This window comes from Polyodon spathula, chromosome 16 (assembly GCF_017654505.1).
Source record: "Polyodon spathula isolate WHYD16114869_AA chromosome 16, ASM1765450v1, whole genome shotgun sequence".
Taxonomy (NCBI): Eukaryota; Metazoa; Chordata; class Actinopteri; order Acipenseriformes; family Polyodontidae; genus Polyodon; species Polyodon spathula.
Window position 1 is genome coordinate 19,910,850 of NC_054549.1, and position 20,394 is coordinate 19,931,243.

Below are 20,394 nucleotides of genomic sequence, written 5' to 3' on the forward strand. Positions count from 1 at the left end.
AGCTCGGCGCCTCTGACATTACTCCACCCTGACCCTAATCCAACCCCAACCCTAACCTTAACCAACCCCAGACCTAAAACCTAACCCTACCCAATACCTAACCCTAACCATTAAGGATCACCTGATGCCCTCAGGACAGTTTCTATGGATATTCCTTTGTGCTGCCTACGCACTGTTCGTGTCACAATAGGCCAATCAGAACCGTTTCTTTTTAGTGTGTGATGTACCCATACTCTAGTTCTTTTGTGTTTTATTTATTTTATTTCATCTCCACAAAGGAGCCAGTCTCTTCTTTTCATGACTAGCTACAGTTGTGGTTTATTTTTTGTCCTTGTGCTGTATTTGTGTTGCTCGCTTCGCTCCCGGTGTGCATGCTTTATTTTGTGAAAACCCAGATTGATTTTTTCAGATTTAATTCTGAATGATATAGTTTTTCAGATTTATCTGTTAGGTAAAGGTTGAATCGCCAAGTTAAAAAAAAACATTTTTTTAGATTTGCCAGCTAATTGTTATCTTGCCAAGTGTAAAAAAATATTTAAATTCATGGATTTATTTGATAGAAATCCAGGTTTAACATGTCAGCTAAATGTTCACTCACCAAATGTAAAAAAAAACAAAAAAACGTATAGACTGAATTTAAATGTTGGATTTGTGATGCACGTGTATTTAAATGTTGGATTTGTGATGCACGTGTATTTAAATGTTGGATTTGTGATGCACGTGTATTTAAATGTTGGATTTGTGATTTTCATTCTCATCTCTGCAGTTCAGGGGTGGCAGGACTTAGGGAAGAGTTTCAATCTCAGGAGTGTGTGTATTACAAAATAGCAAAGACCCCCTAAAAATCCATGTGGTGCTGTAAACAGGCTGGCTGTAGGGGTGACGTTAGGCCAGGAAATGAATGCAAGACACACAGCCACTGTGGGCGTAACTGAGTCGCAATGGCGCTGTTTAAGGTGGCTTGCCATGTGCAAGTGTAGAGGTGATGCTATTATGAAACAGAAGACACACAACAAAGTTCACCATCCAAACAGGTTTTATTTTTATAATCCTGGTCTGACGACTACAAAGAGTAATTCCAGTGTATTGCACTGTTCCAAAACAACGGGCTACAGCTCCGAAATAATACAAGTGCTAACACACACAAAGACACACACGACCACAAGTCCAGAGTGAGTGGTTTATGTGCAGGTTGAGAAATACAATTTATCCGTGTACAATGGCAAAGTGTTGTCTGGGTCGGTGCTGCCTTACAAGCGGCAGTTCCCGGTATGTGTTAGCCGTCTAATAATAACAAACAAGTACAATTAGTATTCGACAAAACAAACACTGATCACTCACAGTTATTTTACTTTTGGCCCTTTTAGGTTCGTCTCAACCATAAACAAGGAACAGATCGCTTAGCCACACCCCCTTGGTTAACGAGTGCAACAGTTTCTCCTCCAATCCGCGGTTGCAACATCGATTCCCTTCTGGGGCGACGACTTGATGTACCCTGGCACCACCCCCTTTCTAGTTGGCCAACTTTCACCTTCCCCTGGAATGAACTGTCAGACTATCCAGTCTGGGGCACACTGTTCCCTTTCTGCAGCGCCCTCACGGGTCGGGAGGGAGATTTATAACCAAGATTCATTCCTTCTCTGTCAGTTACCTAGTCATGTTGTTGAATGAGACTATTTTTCACACAGAGAGCTGTGAGGGGATGGAATGGGTTACCTAGTCATGTTGTTGAAGGAGACTCTTTTTCACACAGAGAGCAGTGAGGGGATGGAATAGGCTAACTAGTCATGTTGTTGAAGGAGACTCTTTTTCACATAGAGAGCAGTGAGGGGATGGAATGGGTTAGCTAGTCAAACCCAACCTTGCAAAGTTTTAAGCTGAATCAACTGCTCGGAACCAGACAAGCTTAAATGGGCCAAATGGCCTCATATCATTCATAAATGTTCTTATGTTCTTAAAGTAGTCTACTCCTCATTTAGTACTTACATCAAATGTAGGCATTACAGGCAAAGACTTTACAATTATTCATTATTATATTGATTTCCCTGACATCAAAAGAGCTAAATAAATACCTAGTACACCGAAGAATGAGGTGCACCAACTGATATACATTTCCTCAGACTAGTGGGGGAAACAACAAAAAGGACTGTTATATCCACTTGGCTGTGATTCCATCACAAAGTTTCCATGGATATTGTTATTCTTGTCATGTTAACTTGTCATCATAAGCTGGTCCATTAAAAAGGTATCAAAAACAAACTTGAAGAAATACTAATGAAATCAACAGAAAAACAAAACCATGTGATACACAGCTGGGACTTCATTCAAGCAGTACAGTTTAGATCTAACAGTTACATATATATTCCAATTGAATCTCAAGATCAATGTTTCCCATTAGATTGTCACTACAGGCAGTATGCCACACTACTTCCAGTGAGTAGTAAACATGTTCATTAGGAACGGAGACACAGTATTTATACATGAAGACCATTTCTTTCAATTAAAAAAACTGATTCTGTAGAAAATGTAATGCTCATAATATTGAAATGCACTTATGTGACTGGTCCCTTCCATGCTAAGAGCACAAAACTGCAAATACGCAAGTTTCAGTGGCGCAGCGGGCAAATGGAGGTGTGGGTTTGGTGATCTCAGCTCAGCATTCAAAACCACCATGCACCCTGGCCCAATCCAGCACCACTATGAACTGTGAAGATATCGGGGAATTTGGGACTGAGGTGTGCTTTTCTACTTGCACAACTTTGTAGGGAAGCTCTTGTGCCTACTCAATACAGGAGCATTGTGCCAAATTAAAGTTATTCTATGAAATATACAAAAAAATACAAACAACTTTGAATGTTTAGTGTGACACTTACTGGAAACAGCTTTGTTCTCTTCAGACACACAAATCTGTTGAACACAAGGTGAAGCATTCATTTCACCTGTTCCGCACAGTGTATTAAACACCTTGGCCCTTCTAGTCACTCAATACTTCCCTGTTACTGAGGGACTTTGCCTTTTGAAGTTTGACTCATTTAGCACAAAGGGGACATTATTTGCATAATTTGTAAATTGAATTGTGTAGGTAAATTATGACAGAGAATTTCATTTGTCATTTAAACAATTCACTTGGAAGAAGATACGTTTCCGCAGGAAATTGAAGGATCCAGGCATCTGTTTGAAGATTCCTTTAGCTGAAATCTGTGACACCTTGTCCGTTACCTGAAGAATAGATGAAAACATGAAACAAATGTTTGCCATTCTAGAAGTTGTGGATGATAGACCTTGGCCCTGGATAGAATGAAGTATGTGCGTCTGTGTTCACTGTAGGGTTGAAACGATAACAAAATAACAGTTGACTATTATTGATCCGTATTTATTATTATTATTGAAATTTCGATTTCTACGATATGATATTAAAATTAGCTACATCATTTTTAGCATTACAAATGGCAGTAATTATTTTCTAGTTGTGTAAGTGGTTTGAAATAATGTACTATAAATTCAAGTTTAGTTTTAAAGTGTTTTCAATCTTCTGAATATTTCTATCTAAATACATATGATGTGAATGACTGACAATCCTGATTGAAACACAGTTCCCTTTGTTGTACACTTAACAGTACCAATCACATTCCTACAGCCAAGTACTGTAATAGCAAACCAGTAAACAAGCCTAAAGCAAGGGTTTTCAACCCTTTTTTGACATTGTACCCCTTCTGTTGGGAGGTTTCAGCTAAAGTACCCTTTACAACTTTCACTCATTGTGAATGGCACCAGTCACAATAAAAGCAGTTTTACATATTTTTCACAGCTGGTTTAAGACAGAATACCAAACAGTAGATTCATTCTGAAAACGTAATTACATGTCTTTGGATGCACAGAATTAAAAGATTTAGGAATCTCTTTGGAAACACTTGTATTCACTCTCTATTCTGCAAAGTCATTATATATAATACAAAATAGTCTACACTGTAAATGTTTATCACGTTACCATTTACTTCCCACCTCAGTATAATTACGTGTGTTGTTTGAAATGTTTACAGTATCAAAAACATTAACCTCAACATTAAACTAGAATAACAATGATAAACTTTTTTTTAAGCCAGCATAAACATTAGCCAAAGGGACTCTATAACTTTCTGTCACTTTGCACTTTCTGTAGACTCTTATGTGTTTTCTTCCTTCGTTTTAGTTTTGTAAGTAAGAAATGTATTCATTTCAAACACTGAAAACTGAAAACACAAATTCAAGCAACTGCTACTGCTTACTAAAACGTAGCAGCTGTAATAAATACAACTAAAACCGCCAAAGTATGAGTATTGTGATTATTATTTATGTTTATCAGAGCATTTAGACTTCTAAAAAATGCACAAACATTGTGCTTCACTGATACAAGTTGAAAACAGCAAAAATCATGAGCAGCACAGAGCGCCCTCTATAGGCACAATTGGCAGCTTCACCTATCAGAGTGGAAATCCACTCAGTCGAAATCGCGCAAGCGTACAGGTGGAAAATGTGGATGTGATGGATTGTGTTGTTTTTTTTTTTTTATCTGCGGTTCACTTTGCTATTGGCAATGTGACTAGCTAATTTCCCATTATCGCGATTATCAAATGGTTCGATTTTTAGGATGAGGACAGATCAGCATGAGGATGCAGAGGAGTGTAGGACACACAGGAGCATGAGGATGCAGAAGAGTGTGAGGACACAGCAGTATGAGGACACAGCAGCATGAGGACAGAGGAGCGTGAGGACACAGCAGTATGAGGACACAGAGGAACATGACAACGCAAAAGAGCAAGAGGACGCAGAAGAGCATGAGGACACATCAGCATTAGGACAGAGGAGCATGAGGACACAGAGGAGGATGAGGACACATCAGCATGAGGACGCAGAGGAGCGTGAGGATGCAGAGGAGCGTGACAACTCAAAACAGCATGAGGACGCGGCGGCGCATGAGGACGCAGAGCAGCATGAATACACAGCGGAGCATGAATACACAGTGGAGCGTGAGGAGGCAGAGGAGCGTGAGGATGCAGAGGAGCGTGACAACTCAAAACAGCATGAGAACGCGGCGGCGCATGAGGACGCAGAGGAGCATGAGGACGCAGAGGCGCATGAATACACAGTGGAGCGTGAGGACGCAGAGCAGCATGAATACACAGCGGAGCATGAGGAGGCAGAGGAGCGTGAGGACACAGAGGAGCGTGAGGACACAGAGGAGCGTGAGGACGCAGAGGAGCGTGAGGACGCAGAGGCGCATGAATACACAGTGGAGCGTGAGGACGCAGAGCAGCATGAATACACAGCGGAGCATGAGGAGGCAGCGGAGCATGAGGAGGCAGAGGAGCGTGAGGACACAGAGGAGCGTGAGGACACAGAGGAGCATGAGGACGCAGAGGAGCATGAGGACGCAGAGGAGCATGAGGACGCAGAGGCGCATGAATACACAGTGGAGCGTGAGGACGCAGAGCAGCATGAATACACAGCGGAGCATGAGGAGGCAGAGGAGCGTGAGGACACAGAGGAGAGTGAGGACACAGAGGAGCGTGAGGACGCAGAGGAGCGTGAGGACGCAGAGGAGCATGAGGACGCAGAGGCGCATGAATACACAGTGGAGCGTGAGGACGCAGAGCAGCATGAATACACAGCGGAGCATGAGGAGGCAGAGGAGCGTGAGGACACAGAGAAGCGTGAGGACGCAGAGGAGCATGAGGACGCAGAGGAGCATGAGGACGCAGAGGCGCATGAATACACAGCGGAGCGTGAGGACGCAGAACAGCATGAGGACGCAGAGGAGCATGAGGACGCAGTGGAGCATGAGGAGGCAGAGGAGCATGAGTTTCGGAGTGAATGACTTGTGGATATCAGTATAGGTGAGAAGGAAATACAAAATCAGAGGGATTCATTTCACATATAATTGAATTTCAAAAAGAGTTCCTTAGGGATCTATACTCGCAATATACATGAATAACCTGTGTGCTGATGGTACGGTATTGTATTGTAATGGCTCTTCACTTGACCAGGCTAATAAAACATGCAGGAAGATTTCAAAATGATTCAGCACAATGTGCTGGATCTGAAACTCATCTAAACTAAAGCAATAGTTTATAGAAAACAATATCTCTGGACATGTCAAACTTTACACTGAAGATAAGTTACATCCTGCACTCCACACGGATAACCCTAACCCTAACCTCTTCTCCAAACATTTCAACCCTAACCCTAACCTCTTCCAAACATTTATTTTGTTCTTAAATATAGATGTTCCTTAACCCTTTGCAGTCCTATGCTGGACCAGGTGCGACATTACAATTCTCCCTTTTCTGTCCAACATCATCAAAAAGACGTCAAGCACAGGTCCCTAGTCATTTTTTTCTCTGGAAAAAGATGATAAATCTTTCAATGGCTGAGTGAGACCGATAGTTGCTGAGAGAAGCCGGAATAAAAAGGGGTATATCTGAGCAATACACATAACCCCTGCACCACAGAGATAACACGGACACAAACAAAGAAGATAGCTGCTTCCGCATGTGGCGCTTGAAGAATATCACAGACATGCAGGGCAGAGCCTTTTAAACCTGTTTTACTGTGAAAATAAAACACTTTTAAACAGCATGTGTAAAATAAACAGCGTGTGTGAAAATAAATTGCACCTGACACGCCTGACAAGCACTGAATAAATGGACTATAAAGGGTTAATGATATTTATTCAGTTGTAAATTTTCCATGTAACATAATCTAACACCTCTAGTACTTCCTCTTGCTTTGAGAAGATCTTGATGCTTGAGTGTTCCGAAGTTATGGAAGACCAATAAAGCTTCTAAAACCTAATTGAAAAAGAAATACTTTCTAGAACTTTAAATGTTTTCAAATAACCGGAAAAAATGTGTTTGTTTATTACAGTGGGATATAACAAAAACAAAAAACAATCAAATATATATTTACCATCGTCAGCAAAGTAAGCAGGTCTTCATATCCAGCAAATTCTTCCAAAACATTGTCTAGAGTTTCCACATACCAAGAACCTGCTTGTGTGTCTCGCCAAGACACATACCCTTAAAAATACAAATGACATGAGAGGGAAAGAATAAGGGAATGTTCAATTGTACCCCTTTTATAAGGGACTGTAGGCGATATTATTCCACACATTTTACCTGCTGTACACTTCCATTCCCTACATAGCTCTCAATGTGCAGTTTTGAAAGAACCACATGTTATAAAAACATGGATTTTCATTTTAAAACAGATCTGGCACTACACAACTTTACACAAATGGTATTCCTGAAGTCCTGATAATACTGAGTTTGTATCTCAATTTGTATTTTTTTATGCCATGGTGACAGAACATAAAAACTAAAATAAACCTATCTGAGTTTGACTGTTTTTTTACCTGGAAAAGTGGAGTATGACACTAAGATATCACTGGGAGTGGGCAGGCTTGCTCTGGCATCGAGCTCATCAGAGTATTTCCCAAGCTCCTCCCTGGGTGACATCGGCATGGCGTCTGTGTGATTGTCAATGCCACTGGCCGCCGGCTCGAACTCATCTGGACAGACCTCAAACCCTGTGTCTTTTTGATCTGAGACACCAAGAAGAAACAGCTGCAGATATATCCCTAACCCTAACCCTCCCAAACCCTGTATCTGAGACACCAAGAAGCAGCAGCCGTTAGAAACTGTTGCTTTTTAATCATGCAAGTAACATGCATCCGCTGGCACAGCAGTACAATCTAAATGAGAGCTAGCAGTATGGCCATGACATATCAACAGTTTGTACAGAATAGTCTACAGCAGTTTAAAATAAGAAATGAACAATGAAAAGTTATTCTCCAGGTACATGCAAACATTCAAGAAGGTGCAGTTTAGTGTATTTCTGTAAAGGTGCAGTTTAGTGTATTTCTATAGCGGTGCAGTTTAGTGTATTTCTATAGCGGTGCAGTTTAGTGTATTTCTATACAGGTGCAGTTTAGTGTATTTCTGTAGAGGTGCAGTTTAGTGTGTTTCTGTAGAGGTGCAGTTCACTGTATTTCTGTAGAGGTGCAGTTTACTGTGTTTCTGTAGAGGTGCAGTTTAGTGTATTTCTGTAGAGGTGCAGTTCACTGTATTTCTGTAGAGGTGCAGTTTAGTGTGTTTCTGTAGAGGTGAAGTTCACTGTATTTCTGTAGAGGTGCAGTTTAGTGTGTTTCTGTAGAGGTGCAGTTCACTGTATTTCTGTAGAGGTGCAGTTTAGTGTGTTTCTGTAGAGGTGCAGTTCACTGTATTTCTGTAGAGGTGCAGTTCACTGTATTTCTGTAAAACAACTGTAGTATAGTACTAGTGCAGGTTACTGCTTCCACTGTGGTGAACCAGCTTAGACAGAAAAACATTTGTGAGAGTTCAATAGTTTTAAACAGTCACAAAGATATACACAGTGATTCTAAACAAGAACAACAGATTAGTTAAATGTAACTTTTCAGACCCTACCAAGTTTCTCTCAATTATTTCTCTGTATGATTTTTGCAGCCAGTACTTGCCTCCACCACACGCTTGGATGAAGAAGAGCTTGGGTTTCCCTTGTAGTGTTGGGCAGTTTTGTCCATTAAAATAATTGGTAATATTCTGAACAGGAACTATTGGGCCATCAACACCATGGATAGCACCTGGAAACCTGTTGTGGTTCACCTGTGGAACAGAATTGAGAGTAATCATTTGAATCCAGGACACTAAATTCAATACAATGAGAAGACACAACCTTTAATTAAAGTGATTGTAGCTAACCTCCCATCCCTTCAATCTGACCCCTTCCACTTCCATTAGCTACACAGCTCTGAAATAGGTACTTCTTAAAGAGACACATGTTAAAGAAAACATGGATTTCATATTAAACAGACCTCTGTATCACACAAGGTTAAAGAATGTGCTTGCCTTGCCTTCCAGCAAGTCTGTTACTGCTTTACTTCCTGGGTCGTTTCACCTCAGCAGTTTCTTCTGGGTCACGTTACTGGCTCAGTCAACAGGAAGCAGCTGCTTGGTTATTAACAGGAACGAAGCCAATCTTCAGATGAAATGACCCAGGAAGCGTACCACAGTCCTCAAGCATGGCTTACAGACAGAGATTTCTTTAACCTACTGTAGTACCAGATATCATGTTGGTTAAAACATGTTAATTACATTTTTAAAAATAAAAAACAAATTATTTAACTACACATTTAAGACCTACATAATGAACAGTGTTGGGGAGGTTATTTTTTAAAAAAATAATCCATTACAGTTACAAATGACCTGAACAACATTTTAACTAGTTAGTTACAAACAGTTACTTCTCAGGTACAGTTTACATTTTACAGCAGGCTGCAACTAGAAATATTCTTATGAGATCCAGTTATGGCACCCACTTGTTCTCTGATGCCCTTTTCCAGCTGTGAAAAGCATGTTCTTGCGACATGCAAGGTTTGACTTGCACTGGAAGCACTTTCTGATTCCCACGTCGTGTCTTAGCCTTTTTTTTAAATGTAATGAACAGTAACTGTGTAATTGTTTACATGAGGTGTAATTCATTACCTACCTGAAAAAGGAGCCATCAAATCTAATAAAAAAAATCAGATTTAATCAGACTAGTGTCACACCCCAATACTGATCATGAATGGATAAGCATGGTGGAAAAATGTATGGAAATATTTTGTCAGCAAAGAGAAAAGCAACAATCTGTCAGTTTACCCCAGTGCCATGGGAAAGGATTATTACAACACAGCAGTCGAAGGCAGTGTGGTCTTTCTGTAACAAGGTATTCTAACCCCAACGCTAATGCCAACCCCAACCCCAGCCCCCTAACCTCAGTGCCATGGGACAGGATTATTACAACACAGCAGTCGAAGGCGGTGTGGTCTGTCTGTGACAAGGCATGCAGCTCTCGTCTTATTGCCTATATTGGGAGAAAGGTTAAGAGTATTTACAGGATGACACCAAAGCAACATTGTAGACAGGGTTCCTAAAACTAGAGATGTGCAAAGTTCTTTCTTAAGATAATGTCAAGGTGGATTTCTTATTACATTTGTATGTGACCAAAAAATCTATTGTATTTTCAAAAAATATTAGAGTGAAATTTCATAAAAGTGGCCAGTTATTTTGTATATGTTAGCTCCCTTCTGTGGTTTCTCTGTTTCTTTTCCAAAGTCAAGGCAAGCTGAATTCCCTGTTTGGCCATCACTGGGCTTGCAAACACACTTGCAAATTAGAAGTCAATTTTAGGTAGGGCAGGCCAGGCCACTGGCAGGAAGAACGTGTAAGTCAAATTATCACTGACAGCCCCTTTAAAAAGTGTTTGCTACAGTCTTAATTAAGTCCTATTCTTGGGATGGAGAGAAACACCTGCCAATGACAAAGTCAGAACCAAACAACTAAGTAATATAACACAAGGTCTCCCAAGCACCCTCAAGCAAAAATATAAACTTGAATTTGTCTCTGTTCAAAAAACAGTTAATTAAAGACCAGAGTAAACACTTTGAAAATATGGCCCTTTTTATTTTAAACAGCAGAGAGTATACTGTTGGTAGCATAAGTGTGGGACGGAAAATCAACCCAGGTGAATTCCTATTTACCTGCGATGTGAGGTTTCTCTTCACCTCAACAATGAAGTGAAATGACTTGAAACGTTTCTCAAGTCTGGCACAATCAATGTCAGATCCTGTGCGGTTCTTCAGATTACTGTTTGGATGAAATTCTACATTATTAATAATCAGGCATCGACCACAAGGCCTCGCATCCATTCTGTACATCTGCAAAAAATAAAATGAAACAAATAATTAGAGGGGGGGGAGAGAGAGAGAGAGAGAGAGAGAGAGAGAGAGAGAGAGGAGAGAGAGAGAGAGAGAGAGAGAGAAAGGAAGAGCAAGAGAGAGAGAAAGAGAAACAGGAAGAGCGAGAGAGAGGTAAGAGGAAGAGCGAGAGAGTTGTGAGAGAGGGAGAGAGAGAGAGACAGGAAGAGTGAGAGAGGTAAGAGAGGAAGAGCGAGAGAAGTGAGAGGAAAAGCAAGAGAGAAAGGAAGAGCGAGACGTGAGAGAGAAGAGTGAGAGAGGGAGAGAGGAAGAGTGAGAGAGAAAGGATGAGCAAGAGAGGAAGAGCGAGAGAGGTGAGAGAGAAGAACGAGAGAGTGAGAGAGACAGAGAGGAAGAGTAAGAGAGAGGTGAGAGAGAGAGAGGAAGAGTGACACTTTGCTCTGGCATGACCCCCTAATGAAAAGAGTCATTTACAATTAAATAAAAAAAAAAAAATCAATTCAGATTTTATAGCATTTACATGAATAACACATCAAAGTGTTATACTGTAGTATTGTTAGTCTGATAATATTTACATGCAATATCAGTGTTATACTGTAATATTTTTAGTCTGATAATGTTTACATGTTTTTACCAGCGCTTCAAGATGCAGCGTAACCTTCTGCTGCTGCTGGTAGTGTCTATTTGGATCATCGTGTTTTCACAAGTAGGTTTTAAAGGGAGGAGCTTATCACTGCTTGTGGGGAATGGAAATGAAGTGGGCTGTCAACCAGTTTACTTTATGATACAAGTTCACAGAAGACTGAACTATGGAATCATTTGGTAAATTAGTATTGTAAAGGTTTTTAGTATAAATCAAGCTATGCGTATTTAACAGAACAATAGTGTTTCCCCAGTTTGATATCCAAGATGAAAGGACTGTACCTGAAGACTGTCTCTCCTTAGTCTGGGTATAGAAGGAGGCTCATCTCCTTCAGAACCTAAAACAAACAGAGCCCTGTCACTTCTTGCATATTTATCACACAAACACATTAGAATTGCTTTTCCTAGAACTTTACATTTGTTCATTTTCTGTAGCTGGTAATTAAATCTGTTTATAACAATTTACAAATTTGATCAGAAATGGTCTGTATTTTAAAGAGGAAGTAGCAAGGTTTCTAAAAACATAGCGTTATATGTCCCCATGTGTTGCTACAACAGTTTTAATGATGTACTTGTCATTTTTCTTTTCATTTTTAACATCCTGACAACTTTTTACATGTAAATAGTTGTTTAAGTCTGTTTCAAAGCTCTTTTCAAGATGTCAGCTTTAATGCACTCATGTTTGGGATCGGGCCTGCCTATTAGAAAATAAAAACCAGGCTTTGTATTCCGCGTAACATCATGGGTCCTTATTGCTGTTACCTGTTTGGCAATGTGGGCAATAATCCTGGCATTAGAATTCTAATAATAATAATGATACAAGCACAGCAATAAATTCCGTTTTTGATAAGCATGCAGTGTAAAAGGCCTGTGGTGTGTAATGGACTCACATTGAATGGGGCGATCAGGACTCTTTTCCGGTGAATATGCCACACCCTCATCCTTTCTAGAGATGTGTCCTCTGTCTGGTTTGTCCATTTCCTTTTCTGCAAAATAAATCACTGCATTTAACTTGCCTCTTATTTGCACTTACATATAATAAATTAACATTTTACTGTTATTAATTGTTATTGATTGTCCTTAAAAATGGATAGTGATGGATAGCTTAATCTGCTAGTTGTGAAACATATTTTCATTGTCAGTTTACTGAGTCAGTAAAAACATCAGTGCCCTGGCTCAAAAGAAACTTTGCTTCCAGATGTGTGTGTGTGTGTGTGTGTGTGAGTGCGGGGATGACTAGATACAATCCAGTAATTCCCATACGAAATTCGCAGGATCATGCTCACACTTGGTTCCATTATTGGGATGTGTATGGGGATGTATATGGGTATGGGTATGGGTATGTGTATGGGTATGGGTATTGGAATGCACACTGGGATGTGTATGGGGATGGGTATTGGAATGCACACTGGGATGTGTATGGGGATGGTATTGGGATGTGGATGGGTATAGATAAGGGGATGGGTATTGGAATGCACATTGGGATGTGTATGGGGATGGGTATTGGAATGCACATTGGGATGTGGATGGGGTTGGGTATTGGAATGCACATTGGGATGTGTATGGGGGTGGGTATTGGAATGCACAGTGGGATGTGTATTGGGATGTGGATAGGTATAGGTAAGGGGATGGGTACTGGAATGCACATTGTGATGTGTATGGGGATGGGTATAGGTAAGGGGATGGGTATTGGAATGCACATTGGGATGTGTATGGGGATGGGTATTGGGATGTGGATGGTATGGGTAAGGGGATGGGTATTGGAATGCACATTGGGATGTGTATGGGGATGGGTATTGGGATGCAGATGGGGATGGGTATTGGAATGCACATTGGGATGTGTATGGGGATGGGTATTGGGATGGGAAGGGAATTAGGGCATCATACTCACGCTGTGTTCCATGATTGCGAGAGGTGGGTATTGGGATGGGTATTGGGATGGGTCGAATGGGAAGGGAACGAGGTGGCTGAATCCCAAGGTCAGCGCTCAGGAGGTCTGCCACATGGCTCTGGCCTGTTTCCACAAGGCACTCCAGAAAGGCAGGGAAAGCCCGGCTTCCACGGGTCTCCAGGTCGATCACAAGCTGCCTGGCCTGATCTCTGCGAGGTCCTGCGCTCTGAGCACAGAAAAACAACATTCAAAGATTTTATCAGTGCTTTGTATTTGAAGTGAAAATTTTTTTTTTTTTTTACAAATTTTAAAGTAAATTAGAGACAGTGGTGCACCATACCTCCATGATAGATTGATTCAATACAGAGTGCATTATATCACAGTTCCACAGTGTCTCTCATGGTAGAGATTGATTCAATACAGACTGCATTATGTCACAGTTCTATGGTGCCTCTCTAGCGGTGTATGTTTTACAAGTGCTTTTTCATAAAACCCATGATTTGAAACAAGCAATTCAAACGCCACCTTGCTACTGCAACCCTCTTTTTTCGGGAGGACTGAAGCTCAGCATGTGATATCACTGTTAAACCAGCTCTTTCTAATCAGGAGGATTGAAGCTCAGCATGTGATATCACTGTTAAACCAGCTCTTTTCACCTTGCTTACCAGTAGTTTGGTAATATCTCTGCTTAGTATGGAGATTTTAATAACAAAATATATTAACCTATTTTCACAATTATTATACAATATAAATATTTTCTACTGCCATAGAGGATGTCACATTTTTCAATTTTTGGAAAACTAAAAAGCAAGATGGAATTCAATATGGTAAAGTACATTCTGAATTCTACAGGGTGTGATACAAAACTTTTGGCCATAGCTGTAATGCCCCACATATATTCTACTGTTTATCAAACTTGTTTTTCTGTCATCTATATGCAGGTGCACTACTAAGTGTTAGAAAATATATAATTTTACAGCCAGTTATTTAGTAAAAAATAGTAGTGAACTACAGAAATAATAATTTAAAAAAAAAAGGCAGAAAATGATGAGTATCAAACTGGCTACAGGGCCAGACAGGCGTGGCACGCCAGGCATTTTGCCGCCTGTATCACTGCTGTTGCTGATCTGCCTGTCCTTGTATGAAATATGGGCGGGATTAAGCACTTCAGGGTGTTGGGCACCTCCGTAGACAACAGTTTCATTCATGATTTTTCCTGGTAACCACGTGCTGGCTGTAATTGGTTAATCCACTGGCGATACCGCGTGGCAGCCTTAAAAAACTGCTCTGGATTCGATTTGAGCGGCACTGCTCAGCGGTCCACGGGTCTAGCGGTACATTTCCACGCTGATCTGTGCAACACCTCATGAAAGCAATAGCAGCGCTACACGTTGCAAAATGTCTTGCGTGAGCCCCTGTCTGTCTGTCTGTCCCGACTCTACTGAGCCCCAAGGCCAGTGACAGTGCTTTCACTAACTGAGTCGCTTGGGACCTATATCTGTATCCAGGGCTTCAATTCTCATCGAATATTTCCCGGAGCCCAACCGCTACGAACACCTGCTACAAAGCCACAGTGTAAGATTCAATCAGGCCCATAGACAAATCAAATATGAGTCTACCTTTATTTCCTCAATCATGTCTTGATTGAATATTCCTGTGGAAATCAGTTTGTCGTACAGCAGAGATGGATCCAATTCAAGCACCAGAAAGGAGCGTCTGCTTTGCAGAATTTTCTTGTGTCTGGCATCCATTATGACCGTAGAAAGATTTCTAGAATAAAAAAAGAAGAGAGTCCACTGTGAAAATAGGGTTATTTGTTTTCTTATATAAATCTGCATGCTAATGCATCAGAATATATGTTGATCAGAAATGTCCAGACAGACAGACGAATGACTCTGGGTCAACATCTCAGAATGTGACAACATTATCAGAGTTGCCAGACAGTCCCTCGCAGTAAGAACATAAGAACATAAGAAAGTTTACAAACGAGAGGAGGCCATTCGGCCCATCTTGCTCACTTGGTTGTTAGTAGCTTATTGATCCCAAAATCTCATCAAGCAGCTTCTTGAAGGATCCCAGGGTGTCAGCTTCAACAACATTACTGGGGAGTTGATTCCAGACCCTCACAATTCTCTGTGTAAAAAAGTGTCTCCTATTTTCTGTTCTGAATGCCCCTTTGTCTAAACTCCATTTGTGACCCCTGGTCCTTGTTTCTTTTTTCAGGCTGAAAAAGTCCCTTGGGTCGACACTGTCAATACCTTTTAGAATTTTGAATGCTTGAATTAGGTCGCCACGTAGTCTTCTTTGTTCAAGACTGAACAGATTCAATTCTTTTAGCCTGTCTGCATATGACATGCCTTTTAAGCCCGGAATAATTCTGGTCGCTCTTCTTTGCACTCTTTCTAGAGCAGCAATATCTTTTTTATAGCGAGGTGACCAGAACTGCACACAATATTCAAGATGAGGTCTTACTAGTGCATTGTACAGTTTTAACATTACTTCCCTTGATTTAAATTCAACACTTTTCACAATGTATCCGATCATCTTGTTGGTCTTTTTTATAGCTTCCCCACATTGTCTAGATGAAGACATTTCTGAGTCAACAAAAACTCCTAGTTCTTTTTCATAGATTCCTTCTCCAATTTCAGTATCTCCCATATGATATTTATAATGTACACTTATTTCCTGCGTGCAGTACCGTACACTTTTCTCTATTAAATGTCATTTGCCATGTGTCTGCCCAGTTCTGAATCTTGCCTAGATCATTTTGAATGACCTTTGCTGCTGCAACAGTGTTTGCCACTCCTCCTACTTTTGTGTCGTCTGCAAATTTAACAAGTTTGCTTACTATACCAGAATCTAAATCATTAATGTAGATTAGGAATAGGAGAGGACCTAATACTGATCCCTGTGGTACACCGCTGGTTACCACACTCCATTCTGAGGTTTTTCCTCTAATCAGTACTTTCTGTTTTCTACATGTTAACCACTCCCTAATCCATGTACATGTGTTTCCTTGAATCCCAACTGCGTTCAGTTTGAGAATTAATCTTTTGTGCGGGACTTTGTCAAAAGCTTTCTGGAAATCTAAATAAACCATGTCATATGCTATCAGAGCTGCGAGGCTGTCCCTTGTAGTATTATCAGAGCTGCAAGACAGTCCCTCGCAGTATTATCAGAGCTGCAAGGCAGCCCCTCGCAGTATTATCAGAGTTTCCAGGCAGCCCCTCGCAGTATTATCAGAGTTGCCAGACAGTCCCTCGCAGTATTATCAGAGCTGCCGGGCAGTCCCTCGCAGTATTATCAGAGCTGCCGGGCAGTCCCTCGCAGTATTATCAGAGCTGCCGGGCTGTCCCTTGTAGTATTATCAGAGCTGCAAGACAGTCCCTCGCAGTATTATCAGAGCTGCAAGGCAGCCCCTCGCAGTATTATCAGAGTTTCCAGGCAGCCCCTCGCAGTATTATCAGAGTTGCCAGACAGTCCCTCGCAGTATTATCAGAGCTGCGAGGCAGTCCCTCGCAGTATTATCAGAGCTGCCAGACAGTCTCTCGCAGTATTATCAGAGTTGCCAGACAGTCCCTTGCAGTATTATCAGAGCTGCGAGGCAGTCCCTCGCAGTATTATCAGAGCTGCCGGGCAGTCCCTCGCAGTATTATCAGAGCTGCCGGGCAGTCCCTCGTAGTATTATCAGAGCTGCCGGGCAGTCCCTCGCAGTATTATCAGAGCTGCCAGGCAGTCCCTCGCAGTATTATCAGAGCTGCCAGGCAGTCCCTCGCAGTATTATCAGAGCTGCCGGGCAGTCCCTCGCAGTATTATCAGAGCTGCCGGGCAGTCCCTCGCAGTATTATCAGAGCTGCCAGGCAGTCCCTCGCAGTATTATCAGAGCTGCCAGACAGTCCCTCGCAGCATTATCAGAGTTGCCGGGCAGTCCCTCGCAGTATTATCAGAGCTGCCGGGCAGTCCCTCGCAGTATTATCAGATCTGCCAGACAGTCCCTTGCAGTATTATCAGAGTTGCCAGACAGTCCCTCGCAGTATTATCAGAGCTGCCAGACAGTCCCTCACAGTATTATCAGAGCTGCCAGACAGTCCCTCACAGAATTATCAGAGCTGTCAGGCAGTCCCTTGCAGTATTATCAGAGCTGCCAGGCAGTCCCTCTCAGTATTATCCCACAGTCAGTCTCCTGGCTGCTCCGTCAGGAATATGGAGTTCTAACTGAACCCATGCAAGTGCATATAGGCTATAAAAAGCAGGTTTATCTGGTGACTAGAGAATGGTCTCTAGCATGGGGACTACAGTTTACAACTGGATAATGACACAGGATAGGATGATTGTTTATAAAAGAATGTGAAGAGATTGTTTTTGCCATTGCAATCAATGTATTTAATATTAGATTTGTTAAGGGTTGACACTGCACATTAGATTAACTGTGATATACAAACACGGTCTAAGGGCATTCTCCTGCAGACACATGGACACTACTTGGCTGAATTATGACATGTGTGGAACCTGTACTAACAATCTCCGAACACTATTTGATTTGGTTTACTTTCCTTCATATCCTTTTCACAATGGGGCACCAGCCCAGTGTTGCTTGTACAACATTGTATGAAAGACAGAAGTCATTAAGCTTAAAGAGGAAGCAACAGGGTTCCAAAAATTACAGCACTACCCGTCCTCACACGTTGCTACAACTATTTAAATAACTAGTTGTCATTTTTCATTTACATCCTGATTCACTTATAACTTTAAAGTCTGTTTCAAAGCTCTTTTCAAAATGGCCGCTGTAGTGCACTGACATTATTTTCCACATTGTCAGACAGGTACCACAGCAATAACGATCCACGATGTGGTACGGAACAGAAAAGCCAGAGGACTTATGTTTTTTTGCTTTGTTTTAAAACAAACGTTTTTTAAACGCTCTTCCTGCAGTGATTTAGAGGACAGATCTCAAACCCCAGTGCACTAGAGCAGACATTTTGAAAAGAGCTTTGAAACAGACTTTAGCGTTATAAGTGTAAAAAGTTGTCAGGATGTTAACAATGAAGAAAATAAATGACAGGTGCGTTATTTAAACAGCTGTAGCAGCACGTGGGGACAAGTAACGCCCTATTTTTAGGAACACTGCTACTTCCTTGCTAATGAAGGCATGAGCCTAAACGCCTGTGTTATTATCATTACCATGCTAACTAACTATTTCATCAAAAGTTGCTTCTGAAAAGATCCCTCTAAGCTGACAGCGAGAAAGTGGGGAAGCATATTATTGCTGCTCTGTACACTGAATCCTGTGCAACGTTAATATGCTTCCCCACAGTCACATCCTCACAATCAGTCTTAAGAAATCTTCAGCAGCATTTTGGCTGGATTCGCTATTATAATTATAAAGAATAATACAGAACACAAAGATTAGTACGATATATTAAAAAGCAAAAAAGTAAATACTGTATTCGGAAAATGTTGATTGTATAAAGTACCTCTTTAAGTCTGCACCCTGTATCAGAGATGTCTACACACCACTCCTTATAGCATTGTAGCTAGGTATTTATAGTGTTACTGTTTCAGTGTAGCTATTGTAACACATTAAAATGAAGTGAAACTGACTAGATTAATGCTGCTGGTGAGGTAGTGAGAGTCACACTAAACCTATGGAGAAGTGAAATTTATACAATTGGACTTTCATAATCAACGCTCATCCCTTCAGGACTGTTTAAAAGGGTTTTCATATTTCAGACAGTTGTTACCTGTACAATGATATTGGTCATGGATGGAAATAAGATTGCATAACAGTTTCACCTATTCTGGATTTTAATACTAGCTTGATTAGCTCCAGTGTATAGGTAAGAAGCCCAGATGTGGCTTATCAGACACTAATAAAGCCAGGAATGGATCTAACTGCTATGCAACGGGGGTCTTATTTCCATCCCTGCTGGTTAAAAAGACTATGCCTAAAACTGATTGAGAAAGAGTATTACAATATGCTTGGATTGAGATAGAGTATTACAATTTGCTTGGATTGAGAGAGTATTACAATATGATTGGATTGAGATAGATTATTACAATATGCTTGGATTGAGAGTGTATTACAATATGCTTGGATTGAGATAGAGTATTACAATATGCTTGGATTGAGATACAGTATTACAATAAACTTGGATTGAGATATCGTATTACAATATCCTTGGATTGAGAGAGTATTACAATATGCTTGGATTGAGATAGAGTATTACAATATGCTTGGATTGAGAGTGTATTACAATATGCTTGGATTGAGATAGAGTATTACAATATGCTTGGATTGAGATACAGTATTACAATAAACTTGGATTAAGATAGCGTATTACAATATCCTTGGATTGAGAGAGTATTACAATATGCTTGGATTGAGTGTTTGTATATCATAGGTAGCAAACACACAAACCACGAGTTACTGCAACTATCAATCATTACAGCAGACAAGCAGTACTTTACTGAAGTGCTAAACTGCACGCTTACTGGGTCAAAACACAGATTGGTTTGTTAGTTTTCTGAATAACTGAATAAGCCAAATCCTAACAACAACCAATATATACATTATCTGCCTGTGCTGTTAATCGATTCAGTCACAACACTAAACATAATCAAACGCCATACCTGTAAACCAGCGACGATTCAACTCAGCAGTCAGTCCCAGTCAGGCGATCAGTAAACACTGAAGATATGCACACACATGGATCACTGCTCTAACACTAAATACAGAATCAATTGTGTGTGTCTTTAGGACCCTGAACGCACATGTATATAATGTGTAGCACAATATCAGTAGAATGTAAAGTTACCGGTATTCTAAAGTTTACAAGTAGTGTATTAATTTACTGTGCATTGAAACTGAATGCAACGTAACTATGTACTAGCGGTACTTACCACACCAGTTCCGTATGTGATCTTCCGTCCTTGCTTGTTGTCATTTGTTAGAACCCGTTTTTGTGGTTGGGCGAGCATTGACACATTAGTTTCGTTTGAAATGCCTTTAATCAGTTTGAACACGACCCGTCCCTGAAAGCGAAACAGCGAAATTATGATTTTGTGAGTTTCTTCCTTGTTTTCATTGAAGCCACGCCTCTCGTAAATG

At 40.9% G+C, this 20,394-nt stretch overlaps 1 protein-coding gene across 4 annotated transcripts; it reads right to left on the minus strand.

Annotated features, from left to right (window-relative positions):
- Nucleotides 1-1,768: 1,768 nt before the first annotated feature.
- On the minus strand, nt 1,769-20,370 carry LOC121329093 (caspase-9-like). 4 transcript variants are annotated; one of them, XM_041274428.1, is made up of 11 exons: nt 19,917-20,136; nt 14,906-15,056; nt 13,287-13,512; nt 12,286-12,381; nt 11,678-11,733; nt 10,577-10,753; nt 9,811-9,900; nt 8,513-8,660; nt 7,391-7,579; nt 6,946-7,055; nt 1,769-3,219 (listed from the first exon to the last, which is right to left on the minus strand). In XM_041274428.1, the coding sequence occupies exons 2-11, from the start codon at nt 15,035-15,037 to the stop codon at nt 3,103-3,105; spliced, it is 1,341 nt and encodes a 446-aa protein (XP_041130362.1). In that variant the 5' UTR covers nt 15,038-15,056; nt 19,917-20,136; the 3' UTR covers nt 1,769-3,102. The 4 variants fall into 4 exon arrangements, with proteins under 4 accessions (XP_041130362.1, XP_041130361.1, XP_041130360.1 ...); XM_041274427.1 differs by lacking the exons at nt 1,769-3,219; nt 19,917-20,136 and adding exons at nt 6,691-6,827; nt 20,187-20,270; XM_041274426.1 differs by lacking the exon at nt 1,769-3,219 and adding an exon at nt 6,691-6,827 and having other exon boundaries at nt 19,917-20,141.
- Between the last annotated feature and the right edge of the window lie 24 nt (nt 20,371-20,394).